We start from the raw sequence: 18,907 nt of genomic DNA, 5'->3' as shown, positions 1-18,907 counted from the left end.
TGTAATTATTTCAAACTTTTTTGACATAAATATATTTAACAGAAGAAACAAAGAAAAGGAACTTTTCTCAACAAAAGGAGTTGTATGCATTATTTTGGAACAAAACCATGTGATTTAGCTTTGGTTAAAAACACATTGAACAGATATTCAGGTTTTCTTTTGACACTGGGCTTTTATTGACTGCTTCATGATGATATCAAAGTAAAATAAGATGCTGTATTTAAAAATATTCATTTTTGGTGGATATTTTTAGTTGTACAAAACCGTTGACTCAACAGCAGTTCTGCAAATAGTGTGAGGTCACAGTCCTGCATGGCTGCTCCATAAAAACCTGGTGTTTGTAGGGAAGCTCAGAGTGAGAGATAATCTTTGAGTTTATCCATAATTCCATGGATTCCATCAGCTGGAACTACAATAACTGTCCTCAGAGGCTTCATGGGGACATCATCAAAGGACCATCTGCCACCCAGACAGGTGTCACTCTCCTCTTGAACAGAGTAGTTGAATTTCAGAAGGGCTTTCTAAACAACAGAAATAAAACCATTCAGATTAAAATGTTTAATTACCATTAAGATAATACATCATCTAAATAAAGTGAAAATAAAGAATCTATTATGCCCATGCTTATTAAGAAGGTTTTTTCCCTCCTGAAGTGTCCACCAAAAAGAACAACCAAAAAAATCCACTGTCTGAAGTATTTTAAACAAACATTTTATTTTCACAGAATTTACATCTTTCATGTTAAATCCCATAATGATTGCTACCATTATAATTTGGGATGAGAGAATCAACCGAGGAGGGAGGGCAAAAAAAAAAAAAAAATCAATGTTCTGAGGCTCTGCTGCTTTCAGGGCCTACTCTTAAAACTGCCCAGAGTCCTAAAATTTACAAATCTGTAAGAACATGAGCAGAAATCAAACATTAAGGGGATGGGCACCAAATGAATCCTGAGGAGAATTTCAGAGAGCTCTTGGAACGGTTCCAGATGGCTGAAGCAACTGGAAGATCTAATTATGCTTCTCCAAACAGGCAGGTGTCTAGAATGTGCATTGGTGCTTTTCAGGGACCCCATAAAGAAAGTCCCTTTTCATCAGCTTTCCTAGACAAAATTCCTGGTGGATCAGAAAAATAACCTAATGAATGTTTCCAGTTCTCACACAAATCAGATGAAGAACTCTGAGCTGAACCATTAAGTAGAAAACCTTACCTGATTCCTCCCCTTTGGAGGAAAACCAGGATCCACTCTCCTTTTGGGCTTGCTTTCCACTAACAATCTATCAGGGCTTTAAATCTCATTTTGGCTGAATTACCACACTAAGTGAGTGGCTTTGCTCAAGAACAATTTGAGCTCCTTTAATCAATTCCAAGTCTGGTTATAATAGATTTTCTGGTTAGAACTTTAAGGAACAGAATGAAGCCCAGGGCAGTGCCAACTCCAAGTGCCTCACCACATTTCATGCTATTTTATGGCAATCTAATTAACATTATGTGTGATCAGGGAGGACAGACACTCAGCACTAATTTAACACACACACATTATTAAGTACAGGGAGACATTGAATTTAATGCCCTATATAATATTTAAAATGATTTTTTTTAAAATCCTAGAAAGACTGTTAAAAAGAAAAACATGCTCAGTTTGAGTCTATCATTTGGAGCTGAGAATTACTGGAGTTTAGATGAAAGCACACAATTAGCCTTTAATAAATAACAAAGCTGAAATAAAGAAATACAAAATGGGCCTTTACAACAGAATACCCATGGACACACAAGCTTCACAGGCTTCTCCCCAGCAGCTTTTCAAAAACATTTTACACAGAGTTCAGCTTTAGCTGCTTCAGCTGCTGTGGCAGGAACACAAAGACAAAATCCAGAATTTGCTACTGCACAGAGGCTACAGCACAATTCCCTACAGCTACCAGTGAATTCCCCCACTTACATTTCTCTCATTCCCAAAAAAATAAAATTACAGCCCTATCACAGCCTCTGTCAGAATGATTACACCCAGGAACCTTTGCCATTTACCACCCCATGCTTGTGCAAGTTCTTTGCCCTGCAGGCACTGCCAGAAATGAAAAATAACAGAAAAATAACAGCCTCTTGACAAAGTAATGATATTGTATAATAGTGGTTTCAAAGCTTTGGGAACAAACAAAAAAAAAAAAATTAAAAAAAGAAGCCATGAAAAATTCTTTGCATTTCAAAGCACATCTTAAATTTAATTTCCTGCATTTTCCCCTGACCTGATCTGGCTTGGGACCAGCAGAATTGTGTGGCCACGTTGCCTTAGGAAATGGGAAATAGTATTTTCATCTCAATGTTCCACCACTTTTTATTAATGTACTTGCCATGAGTAGAATAGAGACAGAAAAGGGAAGCAAGACCTACCTCTTAGGGGCTCCTGAAGTTTTTATTCCAAGCACTTTTTGCAAGTAACAGGTACCCAAGAGGGAACAGATAAATCAATACACAAAAAGAGCTTGATTGCTCCTCTCTCAACACTTACTCCAAAACACCCTGGATTTAATTTCAAAACATTTATGATCATCTTGATAAAAGCTCCCCTTGAATTCGAGGTGAAACATCTCTTGTTGGTGATATGTATAGAAAAAGAAGCATTTTAAATTAAGCAATCATGTTACCTCATGAAAAAATTCCTCCTCTGCATTTGCAAACATTAATTCCTCCTTTGGCTGATTCCTCCCTTCCTTCCTCTTAGAATTGCTCTTTGTGGCCTCTGTAAAGGTCTTGCTGATAAGGAGGTAATAGTGGCACTTTCCACAGGGTTTGTTTGTTCTCTGTGCCTCAGTCAGCTCCTTCCTAAAGAGGAATAAATGTTTATGCAACTTAAATCCTAAACATGCATATAAACAAACCTTATAACATGGTATTGAAAGGATTTTCAAATTGCAGCCTATTCTATTATAACTACCTTAGAAAATCAATTTTGCAGATGCACTCCTGGTACTTAAACATACTATTTGTACTTTAAACTAGAAAAATATGGATGTTTTTCCTCAGCTTACAGGATAACTCTTTTTTCCCAGAATCCTGTTCATGGCAGTGTCTGTGAAATGATTTTAAGTGCAACTCTCCTTAAAAACACATCACATTATCACTTCCTTGAGGAATTGTAACTGAAAAGACAGAAAATACTCTTGCTCACCCTTGTGTTCAACATGTTGTCACTCCAAAACCTTTAAGACAAAGAGGCTGAGATCTGAATTTGAGCTGTGACAAGTGCTGTATTTGTGGTGACCTCAATCTGACTTCTAATCTCATCTCACATGAGAGGAAAGAAGGCAAAAATGAAAGAAGAAAAAGAGATGATCTCCATTCTATTACTGGTTCCTTACCCAACAGAACTTCCTTGTTCCCAGTTCTCAGCACGACACTAAAATAATGTAATGCTGTGTTTCAGTGGATTAATTTATTTACATTCACACAGCTTTTGATATAATCCATGAATTAGCAGGGATCAACCAGCACTTCACCTGCTTTTTCATTACTTGAAACTAATCAAAACATTGCATATTTACATGGGTCAAAACTGATTCACCTTTTAATCCTTCCCCTCAGTCCAAATTTCCCATTTCCGAGCCAGACATTAACACAGAAACACCCAAGCTGCTAAAAGAGTTCTCATTTTTAAATTTTCCTAGATCAGTGTGACAATAATCTGCAATACAAGGATAAACTGCAACATACACACAGCTATTTCTGTAGAACTGCACATGTTCTCAAATTATATCCTCTACAGAACTTGAGAAAGTTTTGTACCTTTATAAAGATATAAAAAATATTTTAAAAATTAACTAAAGACCATATATGAGATGATATTTTTATTGTTCATGCTTTACTCATATCTATAGCATCAACTGTCTTAACACAGCTCTGCATACATACGAATTATGAAAATTATGATGAAAAATAACCATTCCGCATCATGCAAGGAAAAAAAATATAAAAAACTCACTGGAGCTGCTGGTGCATGGGCAGAGCAATCTGTGGAGGGACATTGATGAACCTCTCACTCAGGATGAGCCCCACAGGCTTTGTGCTGTCATTGAGGAGTTCACTCAGCTGCTCCAGCACCCGCTGCTCACAGCTCTGCTCACAGCGACTCAGAAGCAGCTCTTTGATCTGCTCAGCACACTGCGTGCCCTGCAAGCAAAAGGTGCATTTTCTTTACCCCACACAACAAATGTTTACACAAGAAAACCTTGAATGTCAGCTTTGAGGGAACTTCCCCTCAGCAGCCTCTAAAGCACTGCAAAATTGCTTTGAAATCAGCAAAAAAGCTGATTCTTCAGCCCTAAAGCGTGCGACAAACAAAGGTTGTGAAGTGATGGGAAGAAGGAACTGCAACACCACAGCAAAACTCCAAACTGCAGAAGACCCAAGGGAAGAAATACAAGAGACTGACAGCTCATTTATGCTGGAATTACTAGGCCCAGTTTTAACTCTCTGTTCCTTTCTTTGCTTCACGTTTGACCCTCAGCAAGTTACTGCACTCAAATAAAGCTAAGCCACTTCAAGTCCTCCACAGTGGAATTCCAAATCCTGGTCCAGGCTTGTTACACAGGATACAGTCTCATTTATTACTGATGCTAATATTTATAACCAGATGTTACTGAGGAATACCAACCTTCCTTTCTGTTAAGTTCAAGCAGCTTATAAAACCAAACACTTCATCATCATCATCTTCATCATCAGAACTGTCTTCCTGCACTTCTGCTTGCTGTTGAATGAAAGGAAAAGCATCAATTCATACTGACATTCTATTTCCACTCTGTAGCAAAAGATGTTTTTCTTTCCAGGTGATATCAGCAGATGAAAACCATCGAGAAAATCTGTACAAACACACACTGCAAATTCTGCTGCATCACTGAACATCTCAGTGTGCTCAAAGCCAGCTTTGGAGGGGGCCAGCTCATGTATCTTCTACAGCAGAGTCCTCTGAAAGGCACTACAGCTTGATAGCTCACATTTAATAAGCAACATCTTGGCCTAGGGGATGGCAATATCTTAAAAAAAACCAATTTGCTTCAGTTTCTAACGTAGGGAAGTAAACCTGGAATGTCTTGACAACCACAGAGCAACAAGGCTTTGATAGGGAGGGAGACAAAGAGCTGTGTCTTTGTAGGAAAGTCACAAGCTCCTGTTTCTTATGGAGGTGGCAACAAATCCCTCCTTTGCGTTTTCAGCATTACTACACTGAAATTCAGGGAGGGAAAAGCTTTCCATATGTAAAAAGAAACCAGCAAAAACAATGTATCAAATCCATTCTTTGCTTTAAAGTAGGCATGGAAAATTTCAGTTCCCATAGAAAAATTATTCTTAAAGCAGAAAAAGCAAGAAAGCACACAAATAACACAGACAGGATCCCCTTCTGAAATACAGAAATCATGTAATTTCAAGAAATTGTACTTCAATCACAAATATAATATCTGTCTTACCTTGATAATACTCCCAATATGGTTCTGTTGTATTAATATATCAGTTAATTCAGCAGTGTTTACAGGAGCTTTTAGAAACAACTGAGAGACAGGAAACAAGTATTAAAGTATTTTAAACAAGTATAAAAACCAAGGATTTAACAACTATTAAACAGGTATATCAGGCACTGAGAGTGTCTCATGGACCACTTAGCAGAAAATAAAGTGAGATTTTTATTTATCTTCCTTCATTATAATATTGCAAAAACTAACAATCAGCTGCTGGAGGTGCTTGTTCCTGCACCTTCCATATGCTGATATTTCCATACTGGTATCCTCTGGAGTTTGGCATGATCTGAAAACTGTGGCTATTCCACCTCTGGAAGTGTTCAAGGGCAGGCTGGATGGAGCTTGGAGCAATCTGGGATAGTGGAAAGTGTCCCTGGCCATGGCAGGGGATGGCACTGGATGGGCTTTAAGGTCCCTTCTCTCCTAAACTATTCTGGGATTAGCTAATAAATGGAAGGAAAGTAATATATAAAAGCTATAAATCAATACAGAGAATGGGAACTGATGCCTTTGCACAACTCCTTAGATATTATTTATCAATGGACATATCAATCAAGCTGACAAGTAGCTACAGTACCTGCTGCAGTAACTTCTTTATCCCATTATAGTCATTGTCTGATATGGAATGTGCTTCAAATTCAATATTCACTTCCTGTGGAGTAAAACAGAGAATAGCACACACACTTGTCAAGAAGCTACATCAGAACAAAGCTAAACTGTCAGAAACTTGAAGACAAGTAATGGCAAACAGCAGAAACAGAATTTATTTCCACCTTGCAGTAATCTCAGCAATTATTGTAATTTCTCCTGTGACCTTTAGAGAACATCTGTGAAAGTAACTTTTCAAAACTGACCCATCAATTGTGTCATGAACAAACCTTAAATGCCTTCTCCTGCCATCTGGTTCACACAATTACAGCTGTTGTAGCCACAGACTCTTCCTGGAGAGAGGTTTTGAGCCAGGCAGTTAAACCTCGGCAACTTCAGGACTGGGGTGTAACACTTTAGCTAAAGGTAAAGATTGCTGCAGACATTTAAATTTTTACATCCAAATCCACACTTCTGCTATTTCCCCAAATCCTCCTGGCATCATTAACCCTACTGTGGAATTCTGCAAATGATGAGACCACGGCACTGTAGCAGCCACAACGAGAACTGCTGCTTCTCCTTCCAGAACAAATGCTGCGTGCCTACTAACATTCTTATTTGTACTCAAAATTAAAAGTCACACCTGCTGAGGTTACTCTCCACACCTATTCCACTGTTCAAGATCATCCAAAGTTATTTTGCCTTTTAATTGCAAGTTTCATTTACACCTAAGTAACCTCAACAACTCAGCCTCACTTTTGCCACCATTCAGCCTCATAACTCTCTCCCATCCCACATCGAGGTCATGGCCTTTGCTGTCCACTGGAAAAACAGTGTTAAAGACCTGTTTGCAATGTAGAAAACAGGCAGACAAACCCTTCGGAGGCAGTAAAATTCCGGAGACTCTGGCACAGGCTGCCCCTGGATCCCTGCGAGTGCCCAAGGCCAGGCTGGACAAGGCTTGGAAAACCCTGGGATAGTGGAAGGTGTCCCTGCCATGGCAGGGGGTGGAACTAGATGGGCTTTAAGGCCCTTTCCAAACTAAACTATTCTGGGATTCTATAACAAAATGAAGCAAACGAATATAATAATAAAATGTATCAGAATATAATAAAAAGCTCTGTGCTGACAGCACCATTTCCGAGCAGGCGCCTCCAGCCCCACACCTGAGCGGACACACAAGGGCAGGGGGGCTGCACAGCTGAGGCCTCGGGACCCCAACGCTTGAAAACAGTTTAAAAATTAAAAACTTCCAACAACAACGCAGCCAACACACTTTGGACCGCCGGCCCACAGGGACGCGTTCCCTGCGCTCCCACAGGACATGCAGGCAGTGACACAAACCCTTCCCGAACATCCCCGGACAATAAATCCTTCCCAATCCCATCCCGAACATCCCCTGACAACAAATCCCTTCCCTAACCCTTCCGGAACATCCCCGGACAATAAATCCTTCCCAATCCCATCCCGAAATCCCCTGACAGTCCCTTCCTGAACATCCCCTGACAACAATCCCTTCCCAAACCCATCCCGAACATCCCCTGACAGTCTCTTCCTGAACATCCCCTGACAATAAATCCTTCCCAATCCCATCACGAAATCCCCTGACAGTCCCTTCCTGAACATCCCCTGACAACAATCCCATCACGAACCCATCCCGAACATCCCTGGACAATAATCCCTTCCCAAACCCATCCCGAACATCCCCTGACAAAAATCCCTTCCCAAACCCATCCCGAACATCCCCTGACAACAATCCCTTCCCAAACCCATCCCGAACATCCTCTGCCAGAACCTTCCCAATACCCTTCCCGAACACCCTCTGGCAATAATCCCTTCCCGAACCCACCCCGAACACCCTTTGGCAATAATCCCTTCCCGAACCCATCCCGAACACCCTCTGGCAATAATCCCTTCCCGAACCCATCCCGAACACCCTCTGGCAATAATCCCTTCCCGAACCCACCCCGAACATCCCCTGGCAATAATCCCTTCCCGAACCCATCCCGAACACCCTCTGGCAATAATCCCTTCCCGAACCCATCCCGAACACCTTCTGGCAATAATCCCTTCCCGAACCCATCCCGAACACCCTCTGGCAATAATCTCTTCCCGAACCCATCCCGAACACCCTCTGGCAATAATCCCTTCCCGAACCCATCCCGAACACCCTCTGGCAATAATCCCTTCCCGAGCTCCCCCGTCAGTCCCGCAGTGCGGAGCCCGGGGGCCCGTCCCGCTCACCTCAGCCAGGGGCTCCTCCGAGTCCGAGCCCGCCGAGCCCTCGGAGCCGCTGTCGGAGCTCTCGGAGCCGCTCTCGGAGCCGCTCTCGGAGCTCTGTTCCCCGGCGGGGCCCCGCGCCCGGCGCTTGGCCGGCGTGGCCATGGCACGGTGTGGCCGCGGGATGTCGCCGAATGTCGCCGAATGTCGCGACAGCGAGCGGCAGAGGCAGCGCCCGGCGAGCTCGGAGCGGCCCGGGCAGCCGCGGAGCTGAAGGGGGAGGCGCGTCCCTGGCCGCGCTAACCCGGATTTCCTCTCCGCGCTGTGCTGTCACTTCCTCCCAAAGGGAATTCCTGCATGGAAAAGGGTTCTCGGGAGTTAAATCGGGCTGCCCGGGGCTCTTTGCAGTCCCCATCCCTGCAGGAAAGCCTGGACGTGGCGCTCAGCGCTGGGGACACGGCAGGGATCGGGCCCCGATGGTCCTCCAGGCCTTTCCCAGCCTCGGGGATCCTGGGATTCTGTGCTTTAAAGGGAACAGAGTGTCCTGAGCATCCCCGGCATTAGCAAAAATTGCTGTAAGTAAAAACTGGCGTTAGTAAAAATTGCCGATTAAAACAGGAATCAGGCTGTTACGTCCTAAAAATTGTGAGCCGGCTTCCCCCGGACCAAATTCCTGGATAATTCCAGTCGAACCGCAGAGGAGGGTGATGGGGAGAGCACCGTAAGCACAACGTGATCCTGGTTTTTATAAAAATGCCAGTCGGGAAAAAGCGTTGAAATGTCCTAAGCACTGGAAAAATGCTCATTAGTGATCAAGCCTCTGTTATATGGAACGTGTTCCATTGAACGCTTTGTGTCTAATTAATGAAGAATGAGATGTTAATGAGGCCATGGAAAGAAGAGCATTGGGCACTCACTGTTGCCAGCCAGAAGAAATGCAAGCCCGGAGCCTTGGGATGTAATTCCAGCTTTACAAATATGCTTCAAGTAGGCTCAGATTTTCATGTTCCCTTTAAAGCATCAAACACATTTGTGGGGTTTTTTATTTTGTTTTGGTTTGGGGTTTTTTGTTTGGTTGGTTTTTTGTTTGGCTCTTTTTTGTTTTTTGTTTTGTTTTTTGTTTTTTCTTTCGTTTTTCAAAGCTGTGTTTGCTCTGGGAGCAATTAGGTCATTGTTAAAATTTGAATACTGATATCCAGGGAAAGACTTTAGAGAAAAATGAATTTTCCTATGTGTGTGACCTGTCAGGAAAGTACCACACTGGTAACTGGGGTAAATGTGCACTTAGTGGATTTCTGTTTGTATTATTTGTGTATTTGTTTCTGTTATGTAACTTTTGAGTTTAGCACCAAAGCTTGTAAGGAACTGAGAAGTATCATCTTCCATTTTTATGGCAGAATAGATGTTTTCAGTCCTGCCTTGTTTCCTAGACTATCAGAGAATGCATATTAATATTACCTATATTATTACAGATGTATAAACGTGTGCATATATACACACATATATTACATAAAATCAATATCTTTGCATAACAACAAACTAGTGCAATCTGGCATGGAAATTAATAGAATAAATAATATTTTTGTAGCTATGAGCTGATTCAATTGCAGAACGTGGTGGCGTTGTAGGGCCTGTTACTGGTTTTACAAAATATTCTTTAAAATGTGTTCCCCTTGATGAGTTTCATTAGAGCCTCTTCCTTGAGCAGTGTTATCTAAAGGCAGCATATTATTTTCTGCCCTTATCAGTCTGGGTGTTCCTGCCTGGAGAATGCACAATAACTGCTTACTCACTGTGTAAGGAGCAGTACAAGTGGTAGCAACCCAGTTCTAGGAGCTGTCCAAGTCATTGTTGCAGTCAAAAAGTCCTTTAGATCTAATTAAGATAAATTCCATTCTTGTATTTCAGGGTTCTGCTGTGCTTCCTTGGTGAACAATGAAGGTTCTGCTGCTAAAGGATCCCAAAGACAAAGATTCAGGACCAGATCCGTATATTAAAGTGAGTAAATGTTAAGAAAACTAAAAAATGTGTCACTTCTTTATTTAAATGTGAACCCAACTGTTTCAAGGGGCTTAATCAAAATTAGGAGTGCATGTCTGAAGTTATGCTGAGAGAAAAAGTATCTTAGAAAATAGCCCTTCCTGCATAAAAATTGTATTAATTATGGGACATTTGTACTGAATTCATTGTAAAGCTCTCAGCAAAGTACTGATATTAAACCAGCTTCATTTGAATTCATTAATATTGATTCTGTTCATATGGGCAGAATAAGGATTACAGAAATTTGTTGTATTTTTACTGGGAGTGTGATGTGAAATAGAGGTTACCTGTTGCTGGGGTCCCTTCTGTTACTGCCTTTGGTCATGTGAGTAAATCTCACTCATAAGAGTAAGAATTCCTGATAAAGGAGGATTATTTCTTTAGCAGAAACCTATTACAGAATTACAGAGATGTACAGGGATATTTGCAGGACTGGGTAGACACCTGGGGATTTCAGAGTTATGTGCTGGTGTCTCCTGTACTTCAGAAGGTCACAGTCCCACAGCTGTTTGTGTTATGAAATATTGGAATATTAAATAATTAAAATATCCAAACTAGATTTACCAGAGAAAGGAAATAAAATATCTTTTTATTTTGCTTTAGCAAAGAGAAATGCTTATGCTGACTTAGTCAGCTGTTTGAAAAAGCAAAAATGCTGTTTGGAGTTTATTTCAAGAGCTGCAAACCTTTTCTTGATAGGAATTAGGATCATACAGCTTGGAAGCAACATTGATCCCAGTTTTGTCATTTGACTTCACCTCTCTTGACAGCTTATTTGGGAAGGTAAGTTTGAAATTCTTTCAGTTGTCTTATTTCCAGCAAGATTTGGTTGGAATGATCCCATTGGATCATTCTCTGTGTGGTAGCTCTTTTTGTGTTGCCACAAACCAGCTTTGTACAGTAAAATTTCATGTACAGCATCAAGGACCTTGCCCTTGCTTGTTAAAGAATTAAATTGTTCAGACAGAATTCACATTGAAGTTGTGAGTTGTAACAAGTGTTGGGGTATTTCAGGCAGTTATTGAAGCTGTTCTGTTTGTCACAAGGTTATAAATAATAGATCAACTGATTTTTAAAATTAATTTATAATTATTTTTTTTATTTTTACTTCTTAAATTTACTGTTTCTAAATAGCTTTCCCATCCAGAGTGCTATGGAGGCCTAGTTTTTACCAGCCCAAGAGCATTAGAAGCCATCAAGATATGTTTGAAAGAGAAGAGTAAAAAAGAAGGTAAGTACATATTGATATTCCTTGGTCTTTTTCTTCCAGCATCTTGAGAGTTTGGATTTTAATTAATTTTATTTCACCCACCAGTATATATTTGGAGCATGATTTTTGTAAAAAAACTGAATTTCATAGTTTTTTTTGGCATCATGAAGGGCTCATGCTACATTGAGCTTTTAAGGGTTGTATTTTCCAGACTTAAAAATGAAGGGAAGGAGATTTTGGTGCAAATTATTAATTAGTGAGAGCTTTGTCAGCTCTGCTTCTCCCATGCAGAAGGAATGTTCTGCTGCAGTGCCTGGTTTGCTTGCTGACTGCTTTCCTCCCTGAAAGAGATCATCTTATAAAAGCTGGCTGTCACTTCTGTGCCTGTGCAATTCCTATGAAATGCTGCAGAAAAAAGCAGTTCTCTGTCTTGAACAATGAATTTCTCAAGTAAATTAATTATTAGCTAAAAAATTATAAAGAAGTGGTGATGCATCAAAGCCAAGAGATGAGGAGTGAGGAAGATTCCTGCTAAATAGAAATACCCATCACAAAGAAATGAAAAATCCTTGTAAACTTTTCCAAATTCTCATGTTGGGTGATTCTGGCATAGAGTTTCTACTTTATCTGCTCCATTTTTGGGCTGTGGACAAATCAGTGTTCTGTGAGTAAGGTTACACCCTTGAGCAAGCAGTAAATGCACTGAGACCCTCAGCTGATTGTAGCATTTGCAGCAGCAGAGGGCAATCTGTGAAGATTTTAGGTCAAAAGTAATCTCTAAATTTCATCCCTAATCTTGATTAGGACTTTTGGAAAATAAATATTTTAATAGTAAAAATTAGTCTATAGTTCCTGTTTGAGTTCCTCTCAAAAGTAACAAAACCTTGTGGTTTTAATTCTGATTTTATTTTTGCTGTTGTAGTTTGTATTTCTTTTTTCACCCCCAGTAGTCCCAGAAAAAAACTCAGTGTCATGTGCTGTTCTGGTTAAAACACGACAGTAAAAAATTTGGTGTATCTATTTTTTATCCTTTAGGATTTGTACATCCAGATTTGCTGGATATGTAGATGGATACTATTAATAATAATAGTTATTATTATCATTTTGCTGTATTTGTGGATTAAACGGAAGTCCAAATGGTCATTTAGCATTCACATTTTATTGCCATGTGCTTAAATTTCATTTAATTTAGTATAATTTAATGTTTTTCAGCCTGGTCAAATTCTCTTAAACAAATGTGGAATATCAAACCAACATATGTGGTAGGAAAAGCTACAGCTTCTTTAGGTAAGCTGGGGTTTAAAAAAAGAAAAATTGGCTAAATCTGGCTTGTAAGTACAATTTTTGGAGGAGGAGCTGCTGTTCAAGGGTGCTGAGGAAGAAATTTAAGTTTTAAACTGGTTGATTTGGAAGAGAGGTAATTATGTAAACATTAGAATTATCCATGCTCCAGCCAAGGATATCCATGGATCTAATCCAGCCTCTGGATTTCTGCTATTTTTGTTGTAATGTGATGAAAAATTGGGTCAAAACAGGAAAAAAAACACCCTTTGTTCTTAATTTGAATGTGGTTTTGTTACTGCTTTTGGAAATGAAATTGGATGAAAGGGATTCTAACCTGGTTGAGACTGTGCACAAATTATTTGTGTCCCTCCCTTTCCATCCCAGTGTTCTGTGACAGGAAATCTGAATGGTTCTCATTGTTTTATGTGTTTTTTTCTTTGCTGCTTTTGGTTCTAGTGGAAGAAATTGGTCTTGTTCCACAAGGAGAAAAGGCTGGAAATGCTGAGAAATTAGCTGAATATATTTGTTCAAGTAAGTGGCTAAAATGTTGGAGTTAAATTAGGTAATCCTAAATAAATTAAGGTCCCTTCCATCATTTCAGAATTTCCCTGAGGTACTGTTAAGTGCAGAGTGAGGCAACAATACTTCAAAATACATATACAAGATATTAATTTACATGTAATCTTACACCCTCTAGTTAATCAATAAATACTATATGAGCCAGCAGGAAAAAGTTTATTTTTACTGGAAGATCAGAGCTGTAATGATTGAAAATTGCTGCTAAATCAGAAGATTTATATGCTGGTGACTTTAACCAAAATTACCCTGTGGATTCAGAGGGATCTGGTTTTCAGCACCAAGGCTGAGTGGTTTTGAAAAAATTAAAGTGATGCTTTAAGTTTTGTTTAACTTTTGTTAATGGTTAAATTAACCATTTTGTTATGGTTAAATCTCAACCTATTATCAGATTATTGGGGAATTTTAAGTCTATTTGCTGATTTACTGTGTTTTTACTCTGATTTGTTAACATTTCCAGTAGCAAAAAAGAAGATTTTTATACTTAGGGACTGTTTATTTTTTGAGTAGAAGCAGTGAAAAAAGGGGTTTTGTACAGATGTGAGAGAGCTGCTGAGCAAAGTCTGCCCAGTAGCAGAGATTTATAGGGAAAAGAAAAATGGGATGAGAGCTGGAAAACATTGGTTTTGCTGGGCACAGTGCTCTCTAATTCACTGGCAAATAAAATACTTCAACTCTAGAGAATATTTAATGATAAAAAAGAGAGTTGGCAACACAAGATCAAATAATAAATTCTGAAAATTAAAAATACAACACGAATATGTCGTGAGTGAAGAATAACCCATCTCCTCGATTCTAATAGCAAATGTACTAAAGCAAAGAAAGGTTTCAGCTGATTTTTAGTGCTGGAAAATCTACTTCTGGCAATGAATTAATATTTGCCAGGGATTTCTTCATGCAGAAAGATAAGAGAAATAAATAACTGTTTATTGTGTTGTATGAAGGTGAAAAAAATTAACCAAGCAGTGAATTTCAGTCACTGTTCACTGTTTGTTGTTGAGACATAGAAATATCCTCCAGGATTTATTGGGCTGTGCATATTTAAATGCTCTCAGCTGATCAAGTGCTTTATAACAACCTTGGAAGTACAGATTAAATTATCTCATGTTCCCTATTATATATAAATTCATTTTTGTTTGTGCTTTAATAAGTAAATGAAAACTCTGAATTCTTTGTATCGTGAGGGGTTATTGCCAGAATAAAAACAAATAAATAATGAGACTATTTGAAACAATGAATGAATTAATGAAGCAATGAAATAATGAGATTTTTTTGTTGTCACCTTTTGTGCTTTGATACCCAATTCAGTTTAAGGGATTGGGAAATAAAGGAATTTACCCCAAGACAGTCTGGCTTTACTCTTCTCAAGGCAAATATTTGGCTAGAGAAGTAGGAGATCCCAGTCCTTGTTGTGTTTTTGAGCCTACCAAGGAATTTTTCTGTGCCAAAAGAATTGGTGTTTGTTTACAGGTATCACACTGACATTTCAAATAACCTGGCATGACTTGCAGGAGAATTGATGCTGGAACATTCCATTTTTATTTAATTTTAAAATCTTTTTTACGTTCTGAGCCAAGTTCATTCTTCCTCTAATTTTTAATTTTAATTTAAGAATATCTGTTTTCTAATCAAACTTCAGTGTGCAGTCAGAACACTCAGGTGTGTCTGGGTTTACTCCTACAAGGGTCTTTCTATTTGATTTTCACTCTGCTGCCATTTTTTTTTATCCCTGAAGAATGTCTGCTTGCATAGTCCAACAATCTCCTTCCAGCACTTAAAAGCATTTCTTCTCTAGTAATTGTCTCTTTAAAATGTATTAACAAATCTGAATTAGTAATTAAACAATTTCATTTGTTTGGAAAGCCGAATCCAAAGCTGGATCAATCTGTGTAGAATTTAATCTTGAAATTTTCTGTGTTTCTTATTTGTAGAAAAGGCAAAAGCTGTGCAAAGCAAGTCTGCTATTAAATTCCTAATTTGACAAAAGCATGTGAGGCTATCCACTCCCACCCCAGCAGTACAACCAGAATCCTTTTTCCCTGGGGAATTAAGAAAATGGAATTGCAGATAGACCAAAACTTTTCAGCACAGTATTGTCCTTTTCTTTGTCTGCCTGAATATTCTTTTATAGAGAGCTCTGTCATTTATTGAGTGGGACAGATTTTAAATATCAAATTGAGGCAGGTTGTGCTGAGGAGGAGATAATGGGCATTTCTATTCCCCTTGCCCTTCTACATAGGAAGTTATCTCTTAGCCAATATTATTGTTCTTGTTATGGAATATTTTTAATGTTCCTGCTAAGTAGCCTGCCCTGTGAATTGGGGCTGCAGATGTTTTCAGTTACCTCAGAGCTGTGTCTGTGCTGAGGCATTTGATAAATCAGCATTTGATACCTTTAAAATGTATTTAATCACATTTACTCTTTATTAAAGGCCTGAGTTAATTAAAGTTCTTGTTTGTGTGTTTACAGGAGAGAAACCCAATTCCTCAGCTCTCCTATTTCCTTGTGGAGCCCTGAAAAGAGAAGTACTTCCTACAGTGCTTAGAGAAAAAGGTTGAACTTCCCCTGGAGACCCATTTTAATGAGTCAGTGATGAGCAAAGTTGTATCTAAAGCTAGTGAACTAAATTGGAAGAAGTAAAAGTGGAACTTGCTGAGGAGAGGACAAGAGGAAACACTGGGAGCTTGGATGGCTGCCCACAGCTCTGGGACCTGCAAATCCTTCACAGAGCTTTTATGTGGTTTTTGTTAGCCTAAAATAGTTACACTTAAGTGCAGTTAGGATGTTGTGAGTGCTGAACTGAAATAATAGAAGTTAATGAGTGAATTAATTATGGCTGCATATCCTGATTGCAGGCATACCCCTGGAAAGCCTCACTGTTTATCAAACAGCCCAACACCCTGATCTGCAGGAGTCCTTGAGCAGTTACTTCTCCCAGCAGGTACTGGACACTGATGTAGTTTGGGATTTTCTGAGGCAGGTGACAATGCTCCCAGAATATGCCTTTGTCTGAAGTAGTGTAACTGAAATATCACTCAGCATCTTTGCTGTGTATCACAAATCGGAATCCAGGAGTAATCTGCCCTACATAGTTTGTGTAAAAGTAATCATTGCTTTTCATTTTTCAAGATTGGCCCTCTGGTTTTTCTATGTTAGGAGCCTCCATCATAGAATTACAGAATCGTGGAATGGTTTGGGTGGGAAGAGAACTTAAAGCTCATCCAGTGCCACTCCTGCCATGGCAGGGACACCTTCCACTGTCCCAGGGTGCTCCAAGCCCTGTCCAGCCTGGCCTTGGGCACTGCCAGGGATCCAGGGGCAGCCACAGCTGCTCTGGGCACCTGTGCCAGGCCTGCCCACCCTGCCAGGGAACAATTCCTAATTCCCAAGATCCCATCCATCCCTGTGTCCTGTTACCATGTGCCAAGGCACTGGCACACTGCTGGAGGAGGGAATGAGCTGTGCCAACCTCTGCTTGTTTCACCCAGGGGATCCCTGCGAGCGTCGTGTTCTTCAGCCCCTCGGGTGTCAAATTCTGCCTCCAGCACATCCAGAAGCTTTCAGGGGATTTGATCAACCAGATCAAGGTACCTTCTCTTAGAAATGGGGGAACACCACAGGCAGTAAATTTGGGGTGGGCAAATGAGATAGAAAGGCTGTTATAACCACTGCAAACCTTGACTTTATCTTTGGCTTGTGTTTATTTCTCTGAATAAAACCCCAGTTTATAGCAAATTCTAGTGTTATTATATAGAATTATAGAACCCCAGAATGGGTTGGGTTGGAAGGGACCTTAAAACCCATCTTGTTCCACCCCCTTGCCATAGGCAGGGACACTTTCCACTACACCAGGTTTCTCTAACCCCATCCAACCTGGCCTTGGGTGGATTTTAAAAAAGAAATTGTTTTCACCTGGAATGTTTTCCCCAGTCATCTCCATTGGCGTAGACTTCATTTTCTCTTAGTGATGCCATGCTGTGAGGGGTTGTTGCTTGCACCAGGCTGCAGCTGATTAAAATTCCTCTCACTTTTCTCTGTTCCGTGGGACTAGGAGCTTTCAGTGTTTGTAATGGTGAGATAAATACTCATCTTCCCCGAGTCACTGCTAAGTAGCTCCATTGATGGGTGGCTTTTAGCGCTGCAAATCTCCAGGCTGAGCTGGGAGAGCTGATGGCGGGGAGGACACAGAGCTGAGTGCTGAGCACTGACAGTGACAACGTTGTCCCTGCAGTTCGCTGCCATCGGCCCCAGCACAGCAGAGGCCCTGCGAGGGGCTGGCGTTGCTGTGAGCTGCACCGCAGGGAGCCCCACGGCCCAGGACCTGGCTGCTGCCATCCACACAGCCCTGCAGCCACATCCCTGCTCTGGGCCCCAGTGAGAGCCCAGTCTGCCCAGCGAGGTCAGTGTGGTCCTCCAGGAGGGCTGTTCCAGCCTGCAGAGCTGCTGTCCTGCGAGAGTGTGTGATTTGGGATTGTGAAGCACTGTCCTGCTCAGGGACGGCTCTGAGGTTGCACTTAAATATCTTAAGAAATCTGGAATCTGTCCAGCATCCAGCTCTTCCCTTTCCTTCTGTGTGCACTGTGAATATTTTATCCTTGAAAAGCAGCTGTGAACACTGAGCTACTGAAATCAGCCCCACGCCTCACCTCAGGTATCCCCCAGCACACAGCTCAGGTTGGATTTCTCTGTATGATCAGTTTTACTTGCACATCTTCTTTTGTAGCAAAGACTCCCATGTTCCAGTGAAGTATTTTCTTTTGTAAACTTGTTTGCTTGTTGTTCTGCTTTTCAAATATTTGTATAAAAATGTTAATTGTAGGTTCTTATAGTGGAGAACAGGAGAATTCTTGCAGTGAAGTTGCTCTGTGTGGGGCTAATTCAGGTCAGCTGTTGCCCCTTGTTACCCTAACAGGGTCTTAAAAATTAGCTTTTGGTTTCTGCTCCTGTAATGAAGGATTTATCAACAGGGAAATAAACTGGCTTATCAGAGTTAATAATGGTGTTAGAGTTGTCTGTTCTGGATGTGGTTTATGCTTTAATTGTTTATCTCTGGAAGGGGAAGAATAATCCTATTTAGCACTAATGCTCCCTCCAGCTAATGCCAGGGGCTTCACAGGAGATTTGAATCATAATATACTCATTTATAATCCTCCTGAAAGTCATTTGAGTTGTTAGCAGAGTGCTGAGGTTTCTGGAATAACAGAGAAACGCTGGTTTACTGCACAGTTCAGGTGAAGTCTGAGGAGGGGACCTGAATTTCCTTCCACGTGAGAGGCTCCACACCTGGAACAAGAAGGAACCTGAGCCCAGTTCCGTTCCTATAAACTGAGTAATTCCAGAGTGTGGGGTCTTCAGTCACACTGGGCACTGATGGGAAAGTGATGCCAAGCAGGAAAAGTGTTTGGCTTATGAAGCACTTCCCTTTCTCAGGATGAAATGGAAGCTCAGGAAGAATCCTAGGATGCTTTGGGTTAGAAGGGA

General features: G+C 40.6%; 2 protein-coding genes across 6 annotated transcripts in view; one reads left to right on the top strand and one right to left on the bottom strand.

Moving 5' to 3' along the window:
- Positions 1 to 152: 152 nt before the first annotated feature.
- BCCIP (BRCA2 and CDKN1A interacting protein) lies at positions 153 to 8,620 on the bottom strand. Its single transcript, NM_001245291.1, is given in 7 exon segments — positions 153 to 521; positions 2,643 to 2,820; positions 3,977 to 4,164; positions 4,649 to 4,741; positions 5,460 to 5,540; positions 6,085 to 6,159; positions 8,340 to 8,620. Coding segments are annotated over 7 exon segments (927 nt in total). The 5' UTR covers positions 8,481 to 8,620; the 3' UTR covers positions 153 to 350.
- UROS (uroporphyrinogen III synthase) overlaps positions 8,600 to 18,907 on the top strand; it is a 623,177-nt gene continuing 612,869 nt past the window's right edge. The window contains exons 1-11 of one of the 5 annotated variants that reach the window (XM_072931353.1): positions 8,615 to 8,828; positions 8,863 to 8,890; positions 10,224 to 10,313; positions 11,055 to 11,138; positions 11,490 to 11,586; positions 12,778 to 12,852; positions 13,306 to 13,380; positions 15,896 to 15,979; positions 16,282 to 16,367; positions 16,915 to 17,013; positions 17,658 to 18,423. In XM_072931353.1, the coding sequence (XP_072787454.1) occupies positions 10,251 to 10,313; positions 11,055 to 11,138; positions 11,490 to 11,586; positions 12,778 to 12,852; positions 13,306 to 13,380; positions 15,896 to 15,979; positions 16,282 to 16,367; positions 16,915 to 17,013; positions 17,658 to 17,804 (810 nt within the window). In that variant the 5' untranslated portion in view covers positions 8,615 to 8,828; positions 8,863 to 8,890; positions 10,224 to 10,250 and the 3' untranslated portion in view covers positions 17,805 to 18,423. The other 4 variants (XR_012056778.1, XM_041716888.2, XM_012574698.5 and 1 more) reach the window with 4 other exon arrangements.

This window comes from Taeniopygia guttata, chromosome 6 (genome assembly GCF_048771995.1).
Source record: "Taeniopygia guttata chromosome 6, bTaeGut7.mat, whole genome shotgun sequence".
NCBI lineage: Eukaryota > Metazoa > Chordata > Aves > Passeriformes > Estrildidae > Taeniopygia > Taeniopygia guttata.
Note: the sequence above shows the minus strand (reverse complement) of the source record. Positions and strands in the feature narration are given on the sequence as shown.